Source organism: Phaseolus vulgaris, chromosome 3, assembly GCF_051622355.1.
Source record: "Phaseolus vulgaris cultivar YP4 chromosome 3, ASM5162235v1, whole genome shotgun sequence".
Taxonomy (NCBI): Eukaryota; Viridiplantae; Streptophyta; class Magnoliopsida; order Fabales; family Fabaceae; genus Phaseolus; species Phaseolus vulgaris.
In genome coordinates, this window is record NC_143500.1 from 5,008,191 (window position 1) to 5,032,013 (window position 23,823).

Here is a 23,823-nt window from a genome sequence, read left to right on the forward strand (position 1 = left end):
GTTAAAGTTGGTGATTAATTCATTATTTGATATATGGTACATTTATATATCATATTCGTGGCTGAAAGTAAAATGAATGTGTCTTTTTTGGTGTCATTAAGGAAAGTAGTGAGTTTTTGTCGTAATCTATTACTCACCCCATGCAGCTCAGTGTCGGATTTCAATGCAAAACAATGAAAATGACTTTCTGATTAATACTTTTTCATCACTTTGTTTATATTTCATTTTCCAACAATGTATACGTGGAACAAAAATCACGATTTTTTAATTTTTCAATTATTATTATTTGTCAAAAATACTAGTTTTTTCAGATACGTCACTTACCACAAGGAAAAAATAAAAATGATAAGCTAGTTGATTCTTTAGTTTTTGTGTTTGCATATTGTTGTTCACTTTTTTGTTCTTATACACAACACATTAGTATTAAGGTCATTGGTTTGCATTTATACATGATTATATATCGCAAAAAGATGGGAAATAACCTTAATTCTAAAAGTGAGTTCAACAATCTTATAAATTTTTTCACAAAACTTGTTGGAAAATAATTGATTTAGCCGAAAGTCTAATAAATATCATCAAGGTGTAAAATATTTTAATAAAAACTTTTTTTTTCCAAAAGACACATAAATGTTTGACTAGGAATGAACATATAAAAAAAGATAAACACATGTTGTTTTTATATTAGTTCAATCAACCTAAATTACATTCATTTCTTTTTTAAATAACTCTTCAAAGGTTCCACTATAATCAATTTATACAACAAGTATTGTTTACTGACCTACACAAGTGCACAATGTTAACAATCTATTTTTATCTCCTTTAAGATAAAAAAAAAACAAATAATTTATGTATATGAAAGAAAAATATTTTTTATATTTATCTCTTTAGAACTTATTAACATGTTTACTATTTTTTATTACATTCTTAACAATCTTTACAATAATTTCTAACTAATTAAAATACATTAATGGTGTTAATGGGAGAAAAAAATAGATAAATAAAAAAGTTATATAACTATTTTATTAAAAGTAAAAAATTCTTACAATGGGATTAATTGTTAACAATATGGAGAGATATTAACACGAATCTGATGAAAAAGTAATAAACAAATGCAAGGCAATTGCAAATAGCACATCAATTTTCAAAAGTTGCGGCATTGCTTTACTTAACTCAGTGGGTTTTAATCACAGCGAGAAATAAGTAATTAAACTACTTTTAATTAAATCACACCCAACTTTTTCGTTTTCCATCGCTTTTAAGTCTTCATCACAACCCCACTTGTTCCCTCCTCCCCACTTCCATAAATCATCCAAAGTTCCAATCTTTTGTTACAAAAATGCAACACAATCCTTAATCAACACCATCACCATGCTCAACTTCTATGTTGGATTCTCTCAAGAGTTGCTGAGAACATCCAAAAATGGAGGGGTGCCATGCTTTAAGCTCTGAACAGTGAACTTTCTTGTAGCCATGAAGTGTGCTCCCTTGACTGTGTTTCATTTGCTCTTCTTCATCTTCCCCCTTGTACTCTCTGTTCACTTTAGTTTAGCTTTATCTCCCAGTGGGGCCACCAAACATCCCATAAAGTTTATCCTAGGTTGGTGTCTCTGTAACTTTGATTATGGGGAACGTGTTTTACCTTGGTAACTATATTGGGGTGGTTGTAAATCTTATTTTTTCACAGTTGTTTGGTTTCTTTGAAAGATGGGAATGTAAAATAAAAATAGTACGTAACAACTAGTGTTTCAGTTTATATTTAGTATCTAGAAAATTTGATCACATAAGCTGATCAATTTGACAACGGTATTGCTAAATGCTTACGTGAATTTTGACATCTTCCATGGTGAGGGAACAAGGCATATTCTTCATTCCATGACAAATGATGTGTTTATTTAAGGAAAGAGTCTATTTATTATGCGTGTTTTTATTGGAAAACAGCCCCAACAACACGTGTGAACTGCACCTAGGTTGTGTCCATGTTAACATATTTTGTTTTGTTCTTACCTTGCTCTTTTTGTTTTAAGGGGAAGAGAATTTGGGTCCATGGAAGAATGAAGTCACAGAAGTAGCTCCAGCACCACGTCCCGAGACTAAGGGTACTCTTGTCCTAGCAGCAAACAGGACCAATAGGCCTGACATTCTACGCAGATTTCGATGTTACCAAGGTGGTTGGGACATTGCAAACCGACATTATTGGGCTGTAAGTACTACAATGATTCATTTTCATCATGTTTTCAAAATGACTGATTGATGCTAATTTATTATGTGTCTTCTCATTCCGGTTATATTTGACACTCTAGTATGTTTCCTGAGGAGCACAATTTCTTTCTATTTGTGGAGAGGATCCATTTTCTTTCCTGAGGATGTTCCTCCCAGTGTTTCCCATTGACCTCTCAGGATACTTGATCAGTTTGTTGAATTGGACTTGATGATCTTCTTCTGGTTGACCTTGTTTTATTAGAGCTCTTTTTCACTTTTATATGCTTTTATACAGAAGGGTAAATCCAAAATCCAAAGATGTAATAATTGAGCAGAATAAAAGGGTTGGAAGATCATTGTGCATCATTAAACATTTTTATATTAAATATTGATTGACACGAGTGATAGTAGTTTCTTAGTTGATGTCTTTTAAATCTAATGAATAATCCATATCAATATCATGATTGAAAACATACATCCTTTTGTTAGTGCTGAGAAATATTTGGTGTATATTATGATATAGTTAGGCAATCTTAATTTTCCTAACGCTTGTCACATGGTAAATAAGTTGAATCTTGATGCTTAGGTTATTGGATAGATGACTGGTATTTACTCTCAAGACATTTCTATTTCTAGGCCTATTTCTATCCAACATAGTATAGCTCTTTGCACATTTCTCTCTCATAATAACCACTTGAAGTTTCTTTGTGTCACTTTCTTTTTCTATTTCTGAAATGATACATCTTAAGTTGAGCTTGTATTTTTCAATTATGTAGTTTTTTGAGTGGATTCTTTATTTTTCTCCTGTTCGCAATAGACTCAAAATTCTGGTGTTAACTTCAACTGAACTAATATAATCAGTTCTAAACTCTTGTATGTTCAGTCAGTTGGATTCACTGGTGTAGCTGGTTTCACACTTGCTGTCCTATGGTTTATTTCTTTTGGCTTGGCACTACTGATTCATCTATGCTGCGGATGGGGAATTACCATCAAGGATAAAGGTTCAAATCGTTTGCAAAGAATCGGGCTTGTGTTGCTGTTGTTATTCACCTGTGTTGTAACGTAATTCTCTGAACTTGATTTAATGTCTCTTTGTTAAAATCCAGGGTCGATTAGTATCTTGTTTTATTATCTATTGTGTAGCTAATCCTGCATTTAGCCTAAACATTTTCTGTTTGACACTTGAAAGAAGTCCATTGACGAAAATCATCAAATTCAAATCCCTGGAGTCAGAACTTATGGGTTAAATAAGCTTTTGATATTGTCAAAATTGACTCTATTAAAATCATCACCTCCAAAATATTTTTAGTGTTTTTAATATCAAACGTTTGATAAATAGGTTAATCTGATACTTTTTGTATTAACAGTGTTGAATAATAAAGTTACTGTTAGGACCAAATATACATAGTTATTAGCTGTTGGTTACCAAAAAATACTGAAAAAAACTGTTAGAAGTATCAATGTTTTAGAGGTACCAAAAATTGATCTAACTGGTTATTCCATTCAAGCTTTGCTGGTAAATGTTACCTGGTTAACATTATGTATCCTCTCTTGTTCCCACAGGAGTGGATGTATCGTTCTTTCTTTTGGGCAGGAAAAATTCAATGGTGAAGCAATTGATACCCTCCATTATGTTGTCAATCAGTCAAACTACACAGTGCACACTCTAAGAAATGTTACAGAGTATCTGTCTCTTGCCAAATCTATCAAAGTGGCAGAGATGTTTCTTCCATCTGATATCATGGATGGTATTGACAATTTGAATGTGGATCTAAATGCCGCAGCAGATACACTTTCTGACCACACAAATGAAAATTCTGTTAAAATGCGAAAAGTATTTAATGCTGTGTATGCTTTCATAGACCTCACACTTTTCAGTTATATCTATATACAATTTAACATTGGCATATACATATGGTAAACTGATCCATTTTGCAGGCGTCTTGCTCTGATTATAATGGCAGCAATGATGCTACTACTGGCTCTAATTGGCTTAAGTAAGTATTGCTGATGATAACTTCTTCAAAACTTTAAGCTAATTTTATAACTATATTCTTGCTCATAATTTGCTTGTATGTTTTCTTCAGTCCTGTCTATCCTTGGATATCAACATGCTATCCTTGTGTAAGTTATGATAATACCTTTGCTTGTTAATATTTCTGTCTCAAGGATCATTTTTATATTTCAATATTTCATTGCAGATTTGTTATCAGTGGATGGTTATTGGTTGCAACCACATTCATTCTTTGTGGAGTGTTCTCAATCCTTAACAAGTAAGGCCAATGTAGCTTGCTCATTCAGAATGAACTGGCTAAGTTATGGGAATGTTTGGATAAACTTCTCTATAAATATTTCCAAAAATGAGTTCATTATAGAGAAATTTCTTTCAATTTCTGTTCTTATCTCTTCATTCTAGAAACATTTGTAGAGAGAAGTTTATCCAAATAGTCTTATATATATATATATATATATATATATATATATCCTTTCTTAACCTCTTTGAAATTCAATTATCTAGAATTTGTTGACTTTGTCAGTTATTTATTACTCTCTAACAATCAGTGAACCAGGCATGATTAACTTATTTCTATTATAGTGCAATTTGTGACACCTGCATGGCCATGGAAGAATGGGTGGAGAATCCACATGCAGAATCAGCACTTAGCAATATCCTTCCATGTGTTGATCAGAGAACAACAAACAAGACACTTTTCCAGAGTAAACAAGTGGTTACCAATATTGTTAGTATTGTGAATCGGTTCATCTATGAGACTGCAGATGCAAGTCCATCACAAGGTAGTATGAACTATTACAACCAATCTGGACCTGCAATGCCTCCTCTGTGCTACCCCTTTGATTCCCTCCTTCGAAAACGCCAGTGCACAGCACAAGAAGTTCCCTCAGCCAAAGCTTCATTGGTATACTTTTCACTCTGTTCACTTTGAAATTTGAGAGGGAAATGAACTTGCTTTTTGGTCAATCACTTGTTTAATGAAAGATTGTTCTACACACCTAAAAGTATTCTATCACAGTCTTATTATTTGTTACTTTTATAATATTTATTTCTTGTAATGATGTTTAGGTGATTCATATAACTCTTTGTTTGAACTTGTTAATAGGTTTGGAAGAGGTATGAATGCAAGATATCTGAATATGGTATTTGCTCAAGTATTGGAAGGGTGACCCCAGAGATTTACACAGAGTTAGTAGCAGTAGTTAACGAAAGTTATGCACTGGAACATTATACTCCAATTTTACTTAGCCTTCAGAATTGCAATTTTGTGAGGGACACATTCAAAGAAATTACTTCACGTTACTGTCCTCCATTGAATTATTATCTTAAGCTTATCAATGTAGGATTGGGTCTAATTTCAATTGGTGTCTTGCTTTCTCTTGTTCTCTGGATACTTTATGCAAACCGCCCCCAAAGGAGGAAGCGTTTGTTTGGCTCAACATGCCCATAAAACTAAAGAACAAATTAAGCAAGAACCCCATCAGAAATTTGTCTTTGCTCAATCTTACTGAGTGAAGTATAGTTATTGTTCAATGCGAATTTTTACTAATATGGTATAATTTTATCTCTTAATTATCAAAACGGGTAAGTTTTTAAAAGTTACCAAAACTGATAAGTTGTGTCACTTCGATACGACTTTAAAATTTGATTATATTGAAGTTGTGTCACCGTGACATGACTTTTTCACAATGAAGTTGTGTTAGCTTGACACGATTTATATATTTTGGTAATTTTTAAAAATTTTACTTATTTTGATAATTAAAGGATAAAGTTGTACCAGATTAATAAAAATCTCACATTCATAGTTGCAAAAAGTAAAATGTGGTGTTTGACTCCAAAACAAGGTGAAGCAAATACATCTTGGACTAGAAGACCATATAGCCAAAACTAGTGTACTATACAAAATTATTATTCATGAAAGGAAGAAATCAAATTGTTTTCATTGAGTAAATACTTGATGTACAGAGTTTTACCCTTTATTTAATCATAAATCCACATGTATGGTAAGTTTAATAATTCTTATGAAATTTGCTTTGAAAATCATATACTTACTATATATATGATTTTATGGGTTGATAAAATAAATTGTTTTACAATGCAAAACTCAATGGTGAGGCAATTGATACCCTCCATTTTGTTCTGAATCAATAAACTATGCAGTACACACTCTAAGAAATGTTATAGAGTATTTGTTGCCAAATCTACTAAAATGGCAGAGATGTTTTATCCATATAATATCATCATATATATTAGATGGATGAAACATCTCTTAAAATACGAATAGTATTTAGTGTTTTTTTTATGTTTTCAAAGATTTCACACTCTTAACCGGCATCTCTATTTATAAACAGTATAAGATGATATAATATGAAAATATAAAATAATTAATTAATTAACCTAAATAATAATATGAGAACATAAATACAATGAATTGAAACTTTAAACTATGATAAACTGAAAATAGTTTAATGTTATAACATACTCACTGTAAATTTTCAAACATCTCACAACCTCTGAACATCTTTTTTATGTACACGGAGAATCTAAACTATAGTATATTTCATCTTCATTATATATATTTTTTACCTATGAAACAATCTCCAATATATGAGCTAAAATAATTCTTCCACTAAAATAAGAAAGGTTCTTCAAGTTTTTAACAAAATAAATCAAATCCTCAAAAGCATATTCAAAATTTGGAATGAGAATATTTGTAGGTATTATTCCTAACTTTGTCTCACCTTCTACTGAACCATGGAAGGTCATCTCCAACTATTAAAAGTCATCCACTAAAAATTTTTGTTGCAGTTTAATCACTATCAAAAGAATTGTTATTAAATCTACGTTCTTAGTAAGTGGCAAAACTTTGTGGTATGATTAGAGATACAAAGAGTTATTGCTAAATACACAATATATTTCCTTGAACCTCTTTTTGAATTATTTGCAAAATTTGTCAGAAATCAACTCCCATAACAATTACCTTTCCACTGAAAGGTAGGTCAGAATTAAAAGATCTTGAAAACGTAATATCCTTTAAACACTGTTTAAAGCTTCAAAATAAAGCTTATTTGTCATAGGTGCCTCCTCCTTTATTATCAACTTACTTACTCCTTTTAAGATATTAACTGAATAAGCCTTCTCTTTTCAAATAACATGATATTTATGTGAGAATAGACGAAATACACAAGAAAAAAGAGAGTTAAATTTTGTATTTGAAATTTTTTTAAAAAAAAATCACAAATCAACATTTGATAAAAGAGAAAAGACGAAGTTTATACTTTGACATATGCACTATTAAGTAAGTTTGGTTAAGAGCAGCATTTGTGGAATCTTTGCCTAACCATCTATGAAAAATAGGTAGACTACACTAGAATTGAGAATTGAATTCTGTATTAAAAGTTTTCAAAGATTTTCGAAATAACAACATGGGATGAAAACAATAAGACAATGTTTTAGATTGGCAAACTCATGTTTTCAGAAGATTACTGTTTGATTAAAACATTTAGACGTGGTTTTAAGTTGACATACTCACTATCAAATTTTTTTGTTAAACTTGTTTAAAAGGATTCTTCCTTTTTTTATTAAAAAAAATCATAAAATAAAAATTAATTTTAAATATCAAAACAATTAGTTAGTTACAGATTATTTTATAAATTAAAAAAATTATTAATATCTAATGTAGTTTTTATTATTAATAAAATTTTATAAAGTAGTTTCTAAGTTTATATACAATCAGTAGTTACTTTAGTTACTAATTACTTTATATTTTAAATAAGTTTATATTAATTTTTAAAAATTAATTTAAAATTTAAAATATTAATAACTAAACATTTAGATACGAATATAAAAATTATTTTATAATTTTTTATTAATAATAAAAATTACTTCAAATATCAATACTATTATCTAAATTACTCTATAAGTAATTATTAAAATAAATTAATGAAATAGAAAATATGGAAATCCGGATGTGTTTCCACTATTGTATCATAAAATTATACTTAATATTAAATCATTAAATTAACATTTAATTATCAAAATTCCCTATAAGAAAATTATAAAATAGAAATAAATTTTTAGAGATCAAAATAATTAGTTGCATAACTAAATTAGAAACTATTTTAGAAACTAAACAAAATATTTTTTAAATTAGTTTCTATTATTGTTAAATAGTTTCTAAATTGATATCTAATTAGCAACCAAAGTTTTAACTACCAATTATTTAGTTTCTAAATTTGGTCTCTAAAACCTTGATACAAATTTAGAAACTATTTAACATTAATAGAAACTAATTCAGAAACCAATTCTGTTTTTAGTTTCTAAAATGGTATTTAATTTAGCTACTATTGCAACTAATTATTTTGGTCTCTAAAAATTGATTTCTATTTCATAATTTCATAAATTGGTTTCATAATTTTCATATATAAATTTTATTAAATAAATTGATATTAATAAATTTAACATCACTACAAACTATATTAAAAAAGTAAAATCTCAGTCAATTTATATATATTTTTATATATAAAGCATAAAATAACATGGATGTGAGATGCGGAAATTAGAAAATAAAATTATTGAGTTCCCTTATTGAAAACAAAACATGTGTGTGGCGAATAACATCAGGAATACCAAATATAGTGTGAATCACTCCAAAATAGCAGCTAGGGTTTCAATGTGTTCCCAATGTCAATCACAAATCGATACTTAACATCAGCTTTCACTAGTCTCTGCATTGCTGTGTTCACATAATCCATTGGAATTACTTCAATTTCTGGTCTAATATTGTGTTCAGCAGCAAAATCAATCATTTCTTGTGTCTCCTTCAGTCCTCCAAAGTAACTACCTGCTACACTTTTTCTCCCTGTCAAGAACATGGAATAACACTCCTAAGCCTTACAATATATAGAAAATGTTGTGGCCATATCCATCACTGAAATGTGTTTGAATTGTTACCCAAAATTAAAGTGGGGAGTAGCAACTCCAGAGGCTTCTCTGGTGCCCCAACTGCCACCAGTTTCCCATGAGACTTCAATAGATCAATCAATGGCATTAGAGGATGAACTGCAAAAACAGTGTCAATTATACCATCCAAGGTGCATATTGCAGCCTGCATGAACAGTTACACGAATATGTCATATTGCTTTCTCACTCTTGTTTGGTTAAAATCAAAGAGATGAGTCAAACAAGATTGTAATTAACTCAATCCTAGAAAATAAATTACATATAATGGTCCCATAGAAACAACAACAATTAGTATACCATATATAGTTTCAACTTAATTCAATTCACTTGTAAAGTAAAAACTATTTCACATTTTGTATGTTATGTTATTTTTAGTTCATTTTAGAGTTTTTTTACGAAAATGGGATAATTTTCTCCTTTTTATCATAACTTCTGAAAGTATTATGGGTTTAGATAAGTTAGGCTAACATGACAAGATTTTTCTGACACTTCAAAATGAAATCGTGTTAAGGTGTCACAACTTTAGTTTAACCAGTTTAAACTGAAGTCATGTCAGCTTATCAACTTGACATATCAGAAATTATATTACCTTATTAACAATTTTAGTGTAACCAGTTTGAACTGAAGTCATGTCACCTTATTGACTTGACATGTCAGACTTTTTCAAAATAAAGTTATGTTACACAATTTTTTCATGATTTTGTATTACCTTGTCATAATTTTTTCAAAATGAAATTGTGTCAGTTAGCACAATTTTTTCATATTGATAATTTTTTCAAAAGTAATAAAAAAGGGAGAAAGTCTCACTTTCATAAAAGTTCTTATTTTGGGAAGCATGGTGTGAAGGAAAAAAACAAAATAGTCACCTTCATTTGATCTTGGTCTCTGCTGACCACAAAGGAATCTGCTCCAAGATGTTGAATGGCTTCTTCTTTCTTATTAGGAGAGGTACTAATGACAGTGACCTTCAAGCCAAGGGCTTTTGCAAACTTGACAGCCAGATGGCCCAGTCCTCCAAGGCCAACCACTCCCAGGTGCAAACCAGGTTTATCAAGGCCAAAATATCTCAAAGGGCCATACACTGTGATCCCTGCACATAGCAGAGGAGCAGCAGCATCAAGAGGTAGGCCATTGGGAATGCTGACAACAAAGTGTTCATCTACAACCATGAAGTCAGAGAATCCCCCATATGTGATGCTCCCATCCACATACTTGGCACCATATGTGTGAATCAATTTTTGACAGTAATTCTCAAGATTGTTGACACAGTTTTGGCATGAGTGACAAGACCCAACCAAGCATCCCACAGCCACCTTCTCTCCAACCTTAAACTTTTTTACTTTGCTTCCCACCTCTGTCACTTCTCCAACAATCTCACGCCTGCAGATTTTTTTTTTATATCAGCAAAAATAAATAAATAAATATGAATCATTTCAAAAGTGGTTTACTCCTTATACAAAACAAGATACTTTTGACTTAACCTTTCTTTTTGCAACTTACTAAAACCCAACAAGATTAACGACAAAATAAACACCCTAACCAAAAGACAAGCTTTACACATACTGACAAAGCCTTCAAAGTCAACCATCTCAAACAAAAGGTCTTGAAGTTCACAGTGACTTAATTAGAAACATACAAACCAGAGAGTTAATGCACCAATTAGAAAAAAACAATTATCATAAAAATTTGAGATCAAAGAAGCACAAGATTTTACATGTCTAATAATAGCTCTGTTATACTGTGATTAGATATTTACATGGTCTTTACCATTTCTTTCTTCTCTTATCTCATTTCTCTCCTTTTCTTTGCATACAAAATATCCATTTTCTATATTTGTATCATACTTCTTTCTTACCTACTTACAAATCATTTTGTAAAAGGAACAAGGTAAAAGACACAAACATTATTAGAAAAGAAGAAGGAGAAATCATACCCAGGAACAAGTGGATAAATGGAATCACTCCATTCATTCTTCAATTTGTGAAGGTCTGAGTGACATATTCCACAGTACAACACCTTGAATGTCACATCTTTCTCACCTGTTTTTCTGTTATTCCAAACACCATTTTAGAACTCTAATTTTGTTGTTTAAATTGATTATCGATTCACATAGTAATATTATACAAAAACTCCTTATATAAGATGACTAATATCTTAAAAATGAAACTTTTCGAGTTTTAAGTAAAATTTGTTAAAGTTTTTATAACAAAAATGATACTATAATTTAATATATTGATAGTATTTTTCAATTTTTTACACAGATAAAATTGTCTGTTAATTAGTATTTACTAAATAAAGTTCTAATGTTTATACTAATTTTTTTTTTATTAAAATATTATACCAAGGAGAGCTACTATATATACCCACTGTTTCCAGCGTGTAATAAACAATAGTTTGTAGGTGAGTGAGACTTGGATAAAGTTTAATTTCTTATTTTAATTTTTTTATTTCCTATATTATTTTAATTGATTTTACTTCATACCTTGCAAAAATTATTAAGATTTTTTATTTAGAATTCTTCGTATAAATCTAACATATTAGATTCTCATCTTCTTTTACAATATCCATATTTCTTTAGTTTTAAAAGCAATACACTTTCCATCCATCACTAAATAAAAATCAATTCTAGATAAAAAAAATAATTAGTTGTTATATTGACTAAATTATATATTATTTTATAGACTAAAAAATGATTAATTTCTAAATTAGTTTCTATTATTGATAAATAGTTTCTAAATTAGTACCTAATTAGCTACTAAAATTTTTGCGACCAAATTTAGAATCTAAATAATTGGTAGTTAAAATATTGGTAGTTAATTAGATACCAATTTAGACTTTATTTATCAATAATAGAAACTAATTTAGAAATCAATAAATATTTTAGTCTCTAAAATAGTATCTAATTTAGTCAATATAACAATTAATTATTTTAAATCTCTAAAATTAGTTTTTATTTAATAATTTTCTAATAGGACAGAATAACTTTCTAATAATGTTCGATCGATTACATATTAATCAATATTCGATTTAATGGAATGAGGTTATCAACAAATTTTTTTATCTAAGTCACTGAAATTATACAAGATTATACACGAAAGATTCTTATTTGGCTAGCCTTATGTCTCTTATCCTAGGTCTTCCTCCACTAGGAGGTGCATATATGATGCAAAATTTTCTAGATATCATGAAATACTCAGTAACTTGTTGAAAAAATATGTAAGAAAGCTAAAATGGGATGCTTTCAAGTATATTTACATAACTATGAAGAAATTAAGGTTTAAAATATTGATTATCCTAATTGAGAGGAGAATGAAAGACCTTCTGGAGAACAAAAATGGGGAGAGAACACCAGATGTATCCCTAGCAGCCCATCCATAGGCCTTCCTTGGATGCTCAACTTCAGGTTCCACTGCCATTTCACTCAAATCTGCAACTCAGAAACAAAGTAAACTCCCAGAAAAGTTAAAGAAAGGAGTAACAAAAACTGTGTTTAGTGTGTGAGAGAGATGAATAAGTAACTGATGTGTCTTAAGAAAGCCAAGTTTAAGGATATTTATAAGATGGAAAGTGGGGCCTTCTGGTGTCTGCTGTCTGCTGCATTGACGTATCGAATGACCTCCTTCATCTGATACTAAATAAAATATGAGTACCTTGCTAGCATAATTAAGAAAAACTAATCACAGATATTATATATGTTTCTGTGATTAATGCTATTGATTAATGAATGCAATTCTAGAGCTATCAGTGATCTGCAATATGTGTTGACCAATTAATGCTAGAGCCGCCAGCAAAAGTATATGCATTGAATCAATGAATACTTGCAATGGAATCGATTGGATTAATTACTTTTAAAATATATGTGGTTACTTTTTCAAATTCTATTTTGATTGTATTTATGTTTTAAGTAGTTATGTAAAAGTTGGTTTGCTTAAACATGTTTAGTGTAATATTTTATTTATAGTTTTTTTTTTGGGTGGTGTTATTAGTATATAAGATCTCTAAAAGCTGTATTTAAGTTTTTTAATAGCATATTTTATTTTGAGAGTTTAAGTGGATTTTTTAGGCCCATACTAAATTTATGCTCGAGATGACTCTTTAAGTGACTAACTCTCTTAATGTAATGTTTAATTTTGACTCAGTTGTGTGTAATGTATGGTGTATATTTTTTTTATTATTGTTTAATGTTAAATGTTCTATTATCGAGAAAAATAAGTGTGGTTAACTATCATAGAGGTTGCATAAAGAAGAAGAAATTAATTTTGCATGGGGCAAATTAAATGCTTCTCAAATTAAAGCACAATAGATGGAAGGAGAAAAAGAAAAAAAAAACATTGATTTGAGTTCAAAGCTACTTGATGCTAAGAAAAAAAAAGCAATAACTATTTTATTCAAGTTTATATAGATTAGGGATGACAATGCGAGACAAACTCACTAATCTAACTTTTTAATCCCCTTTGGTTCGTCTTGCATAACCCACAACCCGCACGGGCCAACAATAGGCGAATTGGTCCGCGTAAACAAAAAAATAATTATTTTTTTTATATATAAAAAAAATCATACCTCATTCATCCATTATTGCAGTGTGGCCTTTATTTTATTTTATTTAAAATAAATAAATTTAATGTACTAAAAAATGGATGTTTTATTTTAATTAGGTAAAAGAGTTAGTATTAATAGTGATAGTGGATTTAGTTTTATGTAAAGTCTTATATTTAAAATTTGTTAATAAAAAAAATATATAAATAAATGATTTCAATATGATAGTTAAAAAATTAGTCATCTTCATTAAAATAGTTTGTAGCAAAACTTTTATAAGATACTCTTGTACATTTACATACGTATATAGGAAAAATAGACGCAAAACAAAACTTTAATTATTTTTTATCAATTCTTCTAACAACCCTCATACTTAAATTTATATTTTGATCTTAATTAAATGAATTGAAACACGGATACAATTTTAATTTTTCAGTAGTAAGAATAAGTTTTTTTATAATTAATGAAATTTTAAGTTTTGAAAAGAAAAAATAATCTTATGCAAGTTGGTCCGTGGGTAATTTCTTATGCAGGGCGGGCCAATGAAGTGAGTCGTACTCCTAGCGCGAGGCAGGCCAATTGGACTCGCATTTTGCGGGTCTATGCGATGCGGGCCAACCCGCATTGCCACCCTACATTGTCACCCCTAATATAAAGACATCCTTCGAAGAGAATAACAAAAATAACCATTATTTTACAAGTGTTGAAACTGCTAATTTTATCAATACCCTAAAAGCTTTGTAAAAATACTATTTATGTTCATCACAACAAACTAGTAGAGAGAGCATAAATCATTGCATAAATCAAAAGACACTACCATATCTAGTAAATAAAAAAATATGATTTTTTGATCATAAAGACATTATTTGTATCTCAAGCCAAGAATGACTTTATGTTTAAAGTGTAGGGACAACTGACTCTATAAGGGATTGAATGAAGTTTGAACTCAATTCACGAGTCTAATAACAAAATAAAAATAACATTTAACCGACAAAGGAAATAAAACACATATTTATGTTGGTTCACCCTATCCCTTACGTTACATCCAGTCCCTTTAAACAAACTACTTAAGAACTTTTCACTAAATTATTAATATTTAATGTAGTTTCTATTATTAATATAATTTTATAAAATAGTTTTTAAATTTGTATATAATTAGTAGTTACGTTTTTAGTTACTAAATACTTTATATTTTAAATAAGTTTATTTTCAATTTCTAAATTAGTCTCTGTGCTAAAATAAAGTAATGTGATAGAAAATATGGAAATCGTTTCCACTATTATATTATAAAAAGGACTATAATAATATTATTATTATTATTATTATTTAGGTTTAAATTTATAAAAATAAAAATTATAGTGCTCATTATTATTAATTCATCGTTTATTTTATACAATTTATTATTAGTTTAAAAGAAAATGATACAGTAAATAAAATGATACTTAATATTAAATCACTAAATTAACATTTAATTATCAAAATCATATATAAATTTTATTAAATAAACTAATACTAATAAATTTAACATCACTACAAACTATATAAAAAAAAGTAAAATCTCAGTCAATTCATATATATTTTTATATATAAATCATAAAATAACATGGATGTGAGATGTGGAAATTAGATTGAGTTTCCTTATTGAGAACAAAACGTGTGTGGCGAATAACATCAGGAATACCAAATATAGTGTGAATCACTCCAAATAGCAGTTAGGGTTTCAATGTGTTCCCAATGTCAATCACAAATCGATATTTAACATCAGCTTTCACTAGTCTCTGCATTGCTGTGTTCACATAATCCATTGGAATTACTTCAATTTCTGGTCTAATATTGTGTTCAGCAGCAAAATCAATCATTTCTTGTGTCTCCTTCATTCCTCCAATGTAACTACCTGCTACACTTTTTCTCCCTGCCAAGAACATGCAATAACACTCCTAAGCCTTACAATATATAGAAAATGTTGTGGCCATATCCATCACTGAAATGTATTTGAATTGTTACCCAAAATTAAAGTGGGGAGTAGCAACTCCAGAGGCTTCTCTGGTGCCCCAACTGCCACCAGTGTCCCATGAGACTTCAGTAGATCAATCAAAGGCATCAGAGGATGAACTGCAGAAACAGTGTCGATTATACCATCCAAGGTGCATATTGCAGCCTACATACACAGTTTCAGGATTATATCATAATGCTTTCTCTCTCAACACTTTTCACTCTTTTTGGTTAAAATCAAAGAGATGAGTCAAACAAGATTGTACTTAACTCAATCCTAGAAAATAAATTACCTATAATGGTCCCACAGAAACAACAACAATCATAATTTCAACTTAATTCAATTTCACTCGTAAAGTAAAAACTATTTCACATTTTGTATGTTATATTATTTTTAGGAAACTTTAGAGTATTTTTTTTTTACTAAAATGTATAATTTCCCCTTTTTTATCCTAGTTTTTGGAAATATTATGGATTTGGAAAAATCGTGTCAACATGACACGACTTTTTTTATATTTCAAGGTAAAATCGTATTAAAGTGTCATCACAACTAGTTAGAATTGAAGTCATATCACTTTGTCGATTTCACCTTGTCATGATTTTTTCACAATAAAGTTGTATCGACTATTCATGACACGTAAGAAATAGATGAATAATCATCTGTTTTCGTAACAAATTGATTTTTTTTTTCAGAATCCTATAAGAATTTTTTTGTTGGAAATCTTGCAAGAATTACTCGTTCTTTTTTTCTCTAACAGATGATCAAAACTTCATTTGAATTTGAATCGAATCTCATAAATTGTCGAAAAAAGAACAAAAGAAACATCTTACTCTTTCTATATGATTAGAAAAAAAAAATAGTGAATTTATAGGACTTTTTCATGTTGGTAATTTTTTCACAAAATTAACCCCATTTTAGTAAAAAAACCCCATTTAAGTAAAAAATGGAGAAAATTGTCTCACTTTCATGAAAGTTCTTATTATGAAAAGCATGGTGTGAAGGAAAAAAACAAAATAGGCACCTTCATTTGATCTTGGTCTCTACTGACCAGAAAGGAATCTGCTCCAAGATGTTGAATGGCTTCTTCTTTCTTATTAGGAGAGGTACTAATGACAGTGACCTTCAAACCAAGGGCTTTTGCAAACTTGACAGCCAGATGGCCCAGTCCTCCAAGGCCAACCACTCCCAGGTGCAAACCAGGTTTATCAAGGCCAAAATATCTCAAAGGGCCATACACTGTGATCCCTGCACAAAGCAGAGGAGCAGCAACATCAAGAGGTAGGCCATTGGGAATGCTGACAACAAAGTGTTCATCTGCAACCATGAAGTCAGAGAATCCTCCATATGTGATGCTGCCATCCACATACTTGGCACCATATGTGGGAATCGTTTTTTGACAGTAATTCTCAAGATTGTTGACACAGTTTTGGCATGAGTGACAAGACCCAACCAAGCATCCCACAGCCACCTTCTCTCTAACCTTAAACTTTTCTACTTTGCTTCCTACCTCTGTCACTTCTCCAACAATCTCACGCCTGCAAATTTTTTTTATATCAGCAAAAATAAATAAATAAATATGAATCATTTCAGAAGTGGTTGACTCCTTATACAAAACAAGATACTTCAGACTCAACTTTTCTTCTTGCAACTTGCTAAAACCCAACAAAATTAACGACAAAACAAACATCCTAACCAAACGACAAGCTTTACACATGCTGACAAAGCCCTCAAATCCAACCTTCTCAAACAAAAGATCTTGAAATTCACAGTCACTTAATCAAAAACATACAAACTAGTAAGTCAATGCACCAATCAGAAAAAAAAAGCAATTATCATTGAAAATTTGAAATCAAAGAAGCATAAGATTTTACATGTGTAATAGCTCCCTTATGATGTGATTAGATATTTACATAGTCTTTACTATTTCTTTCTTCTCTTCTCTCATTTCCCTCCTTTTCTTTGCAAACAAAATATCCATTTTCTATATTTCTATCATACTTCTTTCTTACCTACTTACAAATCATTTGTAAAAGGAACAAAGTAAAAGACACAAACATTATTAGAAAGGAAGAAGGAGAAATCATACCCTGGAACAAGTGGATAAATGGAATCACTCCATTCATTCTTCAATTTGTGAAGGTCTGAGTGACATATTCCACAGTACAACACCTTGAATGTCACATCTTTCTCACCTGTTTTTCTGTTATTCCAAACACCATTTTAAACGCCCTAATTTTGTTTGTTTAAATTGACTATCGATTCACATAGTAATATTATACACAAAAACTCCTTATATAAGATGACTAATATCTTAAAAATGGAACTTTTCGAGTTTTAGATAAAATTTGTTAAAGTTTTTATAATAAATATGATGCTATAATTTAATATATTGCTAGTATTTTTTAATTTTTTACACAGATAAAATTGTCTGTTAATTAGTATTTAATGTTATACTAAAAAATAATTTTACTTTTACTAAATAAAATATTTTACCAAGGAGGGGTACTATACCAATTGTTTCCAGCGTGTAATAAACAATAATTTGTAGGTGAGAGAGACTTGGATAAAGTTTAATTTTTTATTTTTTTTATATTTCCTATATTATTTTAATTGCTTTTATTTCATACCTTGCAAAAATTATTAAGATTTTTTATTTAGAATTCGTATAAATCTAACATATTATATTCTCATTTTCTTTTACAATATTCATATTTCTTTAGTTTTAAAAGCAATACACACTTTACATATATGATGCAAATATTTCTATAATGATAAAAGAAATTAAAAGGTGTTAAGCTAATATGAAATACACAGTAACTTGTTCAAAAATAATATGTATAAAAAATAAAATGGAATAGTTTGAAGTATATTTATATAACTATATGAAAATAAACAAGTAATTAGGGTTTAAAATATTGATTATCCTAATAGAGAGGAGAATGAATGACCTTCTGGAGAACAAAAATGGGGAGAGAACACCAGATGTATCCCTAGCAGCCCATCCATAGGCCTTCCTTGGATGCTCAACTTCAGGTTCCACTGCCATTTCACTCAAATCTGCAACTCAGAAACAAAGTAAACTCCCAGAAAAGTTAAAGAAAGGAGTAACAAAAACTGTGTTTAGTGTGTGAGAGAGATGAATAAGTAACTGATGTGTCTTAAGAAAGCTAAGTTTAAGGATATTTATAAGATGGAGAGTGGGGCCTTCTGCTGTCTGCTGTCTGCTGCATTGACGTATCGAATGACCTCCTTCATCTGATACTAAATAAAATATGAGTACCTTGCTAGCATAATTAAGAAAAACTAATCACAAATATTATATATGTTTCTGTGATTAATGCTATTGATTAATGAATGCAATTCTAGAGCTATCAGTGTTCTGCAATATGTGTTGACCAATTAATGCTAGAGCCGCCAGCAAAAGTATATATGCATTGAATCAATGAATACTTGCTATGGAATCGATTGGATTACTTTCAAAATATATGTGGTTACTTTTTCAAATTCTATTTTGATTGTATTTATGTTTTAAGTAGTTATGTAAAAGTTGGTTTGCTTAAACATGTTTTGTAGTATTTTATTTATAGTTTTTGTTTTTTGTTTTGTTTTGGGTGATGTTATTATGATATAAGATCTCTAAAAATTGTATTCAGGTTTTTAGGCCTATAATAAATTTATGCTTGACATGACTCTTTAAGTTGCTAACTCTCCTAATACATGTAATGTTTAATTTTGACTCAGTTGTGTGTATTGTATGGTGTACATTTTTTTTTTATCATTGTTGAGTGTTAAATGTTCTTTTATCACGGTCAACTATCATAGAGGTTACGTAAAGAAGAATAAATTAATCTTCTATGGGGCAAATTAAATGCTTCTCAACTTAAAGCTCAATAGATGGAAGGAGAAAAAGAAGAAGATGTTGATTTGAGGGCTGCTTCTTCCTGCACCTCCATACCTTATTCTCTCACCTCCATAGGTTTTCGTATTTCCAAAAATGCCCCTCTGTAATATTCCGGATTACATAATCCGGAAGTCATTTTTCAAATTTGTAATTAGCTCCCGGATTATATAATCCAGAAGTCTTTTTTCAGATGCATTATTACTTTCCGGATTACATAATTCGGAAGTCTTTTTTAACTTCCGGATTATGTAATCCAGAAGTCTTTTTTCAAATGCGTTTTCGGATTACATAATCCAGAAGTTACTCTATGGGGGTGGCACAAGAAGGACAAAAATGTATTTTCATTTTGTGTATAGAGGTGCCAGAAGAAGATATGGAGGTGCAGGAAGAAACAATCTGATTTGAGTTTAAAGCTACTTGATGCAAACAAAGGGAAATACAATAACTATTTTATTGAAGTCTATATAAAGTAGGCAGTTTCTTCCTCCACCCGCACATTTTTCTTCCTGCACCTCCACACTTTTATGAAAAGACTAAATCGCCCTTATTAGTTTTTAAAATTCCAGAAATATCCTTAACCTAAAAAAACCCTAAAGAGGTGCAGGCAAGGATGCTCTCTTGCGCAGCCGTGTCTTTCATGTTCCAGCAGCAGCACGCTTTCATGTTCTAGTAGCAGTGCGACACCTCCAAATCCTTTTCCTTCAATCTTACATTTTTTTTTGGTAATTTAGAGTGTTCTTGACAAAGGTAAGTAAATTTCTTTGCTTTCGGATCTGCACATCCATTTTTTTTGTGGATTTTTGTTTTCGTAAGTATTTTCTTCCATTCCAGATTTTAGAATCTGATAGAATTTTGGATCACAAAATACAGTAAAATCTCGAATTTTTGCTTCTGGTAAAATCCCGAATTTGTGGATCTGGGAAGGTTCCGAATTTGTGGATCCGGATTTGTGTTTTTATGGTTATCCTTTCTTCAACATATAAAACTTCATCAAAATATTTTTTCTATCTTCAAATATGATTTTCAGTGAGCTTCTTTTTTTTTCTTCTTTTAATATTTTTTTGCTCTATAGTTTATTTATATTTGTTTAGTAATGATACAATGCTTTTTTTTCTCTCTTTTGGTTTCAATAGAATTTTATATTTGTTGTTTTTTGTTTGTATTGGTTCTACATCTTATTCATTAGTTTGTGATTTGGTTTAATTTGAATGGTGTAATTGAACAGTAATGGTTAAGACTAGGGGAGGAGGTTCACAAGGTGATCGTCTATGTCCCACAACCTCTCTTAAAAGAAGACATGTTAATGAAGATGAAAAACATGAAGAACATGGATAATGACTTCTCAATATCATCATCATCCCACACATAAACCCCATCATATAATTCTTGTTCAAATTCATCACTATTGTCCATGCTTTTACAAATAAAAAAAATGAAACAAAATAATTGCATTTCAGATCCATGAATCCATAAGTCAAAAACATTATTCCGGATCCAACAATCCATAATTCAAAAAGACCATTCCGGATTCAGGAATCCAGAACACAAAAAAACAATTATGGATTCATAAACCCATAATGCAAGTGATGCATTCCAGATTCAGGAATCCATAACACAAAAAAACAATTCCAGATTCACCAATCCGTAATGCAATTTAGGCTTCTAGATTCAGCACTTTAGAAAACAACAATTTATGACCTTTTACCTTCCAGAACACCCCCTCATCTGGAAAACACAATTTAATCAATTCCGAATTCATGAATCCGAAATATATTACCGGATCCCGATATCCGGTAGCCCCTTTTGAAATTATAGGTCAAGGTTAATGTTGGAATATTTAAAATTGTGGGGTCCAGGAAGAAAAACGTGGGATGCAGGAAGAAGAAGCCTAGCCTATAAAGTAGGAGTGACAATGTGGGGCGAACTCACTAATCTAGCCCGCTGACCCGCTTTGGCCTGCTTCGCATAACTCGCGGCTCGCGCGGACCAACAGCAGGGCGGGTGGGTTGACCCGCTGACCCACGTAAATAAAAATAATAATTATATTTATTTATAAAAAAAAATCATACCTCATTCACTCATTATTGCGGTGTGACCTTTATTTTATTTTATTTAAAAAAAATTGAATTTAATGTACTAAAAAAATGAATGTTTTATTTTAATCATTTAAAAGATATAGTATAAGAGTGATAGTGGATTTAGTTTTAAGTAAAATCTTATATTTAAAGTTTGTTAATAGAAAAATAATATAAAGAAGAGATTTCAGTATGATAGTTAAAAAATTAGTTATCTTCATTAAAATATTTTGTAGCAAAATTTTGATAAAATATTCTTATATATTTACATACATATATAGAAAAAAAAATAGATGCAAAACAAAACTTTAATTATAAAGACATCATTTGAAAAGAATAACAAAAATAACCATTATTTTGCAAGTGTTGAAAATGATATTTTTATCTATACCCTAAATGCTTTGTAAAAATACTATCTATGTTCATCACAACAAACTGGTAGAGAGAGCATAAATCATTGCATACATCAAAAGACACTACCATATCTAGTAAATAAAAAATGTGATCTTTTGATCATAAAGACATTGTTTGTCTCTCAAGCCAAGAGTGACTTTTTTGTTTAAAGTGTAGGGACAACGGACTCTAGAAGGTATTGAATGAAGTTTGAACTCAATTAACGAGTCTAATAACAAAATAAAAATAGCATTTAACAGGCAAAAGAAGTATAACACATATTTATGCTGGTTCACCCTATCCCTTAGGTTACGTCCAATCCCTTTAAGCAAAGTACTTAAGAACTTTTCACTAAACGAATTTCAAACCTCTTCAGGACAAATATTATACATCTCTGTAGGTAAAAATATTATTCAATTTTCAGGTACACCGAGTTTCAACACCTCTCCAGTAACACATAAACCTCTCCAGGTAAACTAGTCATAAGCTCTCCCTAAGATTAAGACATCTCAAAGTATGAAAAAACACTCTCAAAATAGAAAATAATGTAAGTTCATAGGGTGAAGGATTTACCAGATTTAGTTCATAACCCAACTCACTAAACACTTTTATGTAGCAAACACAATCTATACAAGGCACAACTTTCTTTTTTCACAGACAAACTTTTATTTCACTTGATATTATTCTTGTATATCACTTTTGTGTTCTTCATCTTTGTCTTCAAGATCTTTATATAGCTTGCAATATGCACTTTACCATATATTTGTTAGACGCTCCATTTGGAAACTTTTACACTGAATCATTTCTTGTGTGTCTTAAACGTGTGTAGTAATTTGAAATATTTCTATCTGTGTACAAATACGAACATTGATGCTTTTAATCCTCTTAACTCGTATATTCGAATTTGCATTGTTGTATTTTCTTCGTGTTATTATATGCTTTATAAGACAACTTCACATTTGATGAAATCTTTGCGTCTTCGACTAATTATCTCATATTTGAACTTTGAAATATTTCTTTATCTATAGATAATTGAATGTTGAAGTTTTACACATTTCCATAATCTTTTCTCCTTTTCATATTAGATGTTTTAAAAGGAATCTTGTGATCTAAAGATCGCAATGTGTCTTGAGCATTTGTTCTATTTTTGAAATCTTTCTATATCTATAAAGCTTCAATCATTAAGGCTTGACAATTTTTCTCACCAACTAAGCAAATCACATACTATAACTCCTTCATTTTTCAATTAAATGCTCTAAAAGAAAACTTTGACTTTAAATTCTTTTACATGTCTAAGTGTTATAAGCATTATTTCATCAAATTAACCTTCTATTCTAGAGTTTTCACTGTTAATATATTTTTCAAAAACTTTCTAAGTCTATATTAAGTTTTAAATGTTAAATACAATCAGACTTTACTCACGATTTATTTCATCAAAACATAATTTCCTAAAACATTTTAAGAATGATTTGAATATAAAACGTTATCTAAAATTTCGGGAATCGGTTTTCTGAAATTTTTGAATTTTGGTTTTCAAAATTTGTTTTCAGATTGTATTTTTTTATTCCAAAATTAATTTTACGGAATAAAATTTTATTTTTTTCAATTGTATGGAATTTCATTTTTGGAACACAAAAATCTATTTCAATTATTTTTCTCTAAAATGTATTTTCTAATTATGAATTTTAAATTATATTAAAATTTCAAAAATTAACGTGATGTAGGTGAAAAATCATCATGTGCAGAAAGC

General features: G+C 29.8%; 2 protein-coding genes and 1 non-coding gene across 3 annotated transcripts; 1 reads left to right on the plus strand and 2 right to left on the minus strand.

Moving 5' to 3' along the window:
- Positions 1-1,287: 1,287 nt before the first annotated feature.
- LOC137806265 (uncharacterized) lies at positions 1,288-5,734 on the plus strand. Its single transcript, XR_016519615.1, has 9 exons — positions 1,288-1,597; positions 2,025-2,200; positions 3,083-3,261; positions 3,763-4,047; positions 4,138-4,196; positions 4,287-4,323; positions 4,401-4,472; positions 4,796-5,117; positions 5,319-5,734. It is a non-coding gene; the product is annotated as an uncharacterized LOC137806265 (transcript).
- Positions 5,735-8,707: 2,973 nt separating this feature from the next.
- Positions 8,708-12,836, minus strand: LOC137806266 (putative mannitol dehydrogenase). Its single transcript, XM_068606276.1, has 5 exons — positions 12,494-12,836; positions 11,109-11,222; positions 10,042-10,555; positions 9,167-9,320; positions 8,708-9,074 (listed from the first exon to the last, which is right to left on the minus strand). The coding sequence occupies exons 1-5, from the start codon at positions 12,589-12,591 to the stop codon at positions 8,875-8,877; spliced, it is 1,080 nt and encodes a 359-aa protein (XP_068462377.1). The 5' UTR covers positions 12,592-12,836; the 3' UTR covers positions 8,708-8,874.
- A 2,427-nt stretch (positions 12,837-15,263) lies between these two features.
- On the minus strand, positions 15,264-18,906 carry LOC137806268 (putative mannitol dehydrogenase). The gene is made up of 5 exons (XM_068606282.2): positions 18,653-18,906; positions 17,791-17,904; positions 16,726-17,239; positions 15,716-15,869; positions 15,264-15,623 (listed from the first exon to the last, which is right to left on the minus strand). The coding sequence occupies exons 1-5, from the start codon at positions 18,748-18,750 to the stop codon at positions 15,424-15,426; spliced, it is 1,080 nt and encodes a 359-aa protein (XP_068462383.1). The 5' UTR covers positions 18,751-18,906; the 3' UTR covers positions 15,264-15,423.
- Positions 18,907-23,823: the final 4,917 nt, after the last annotated feature.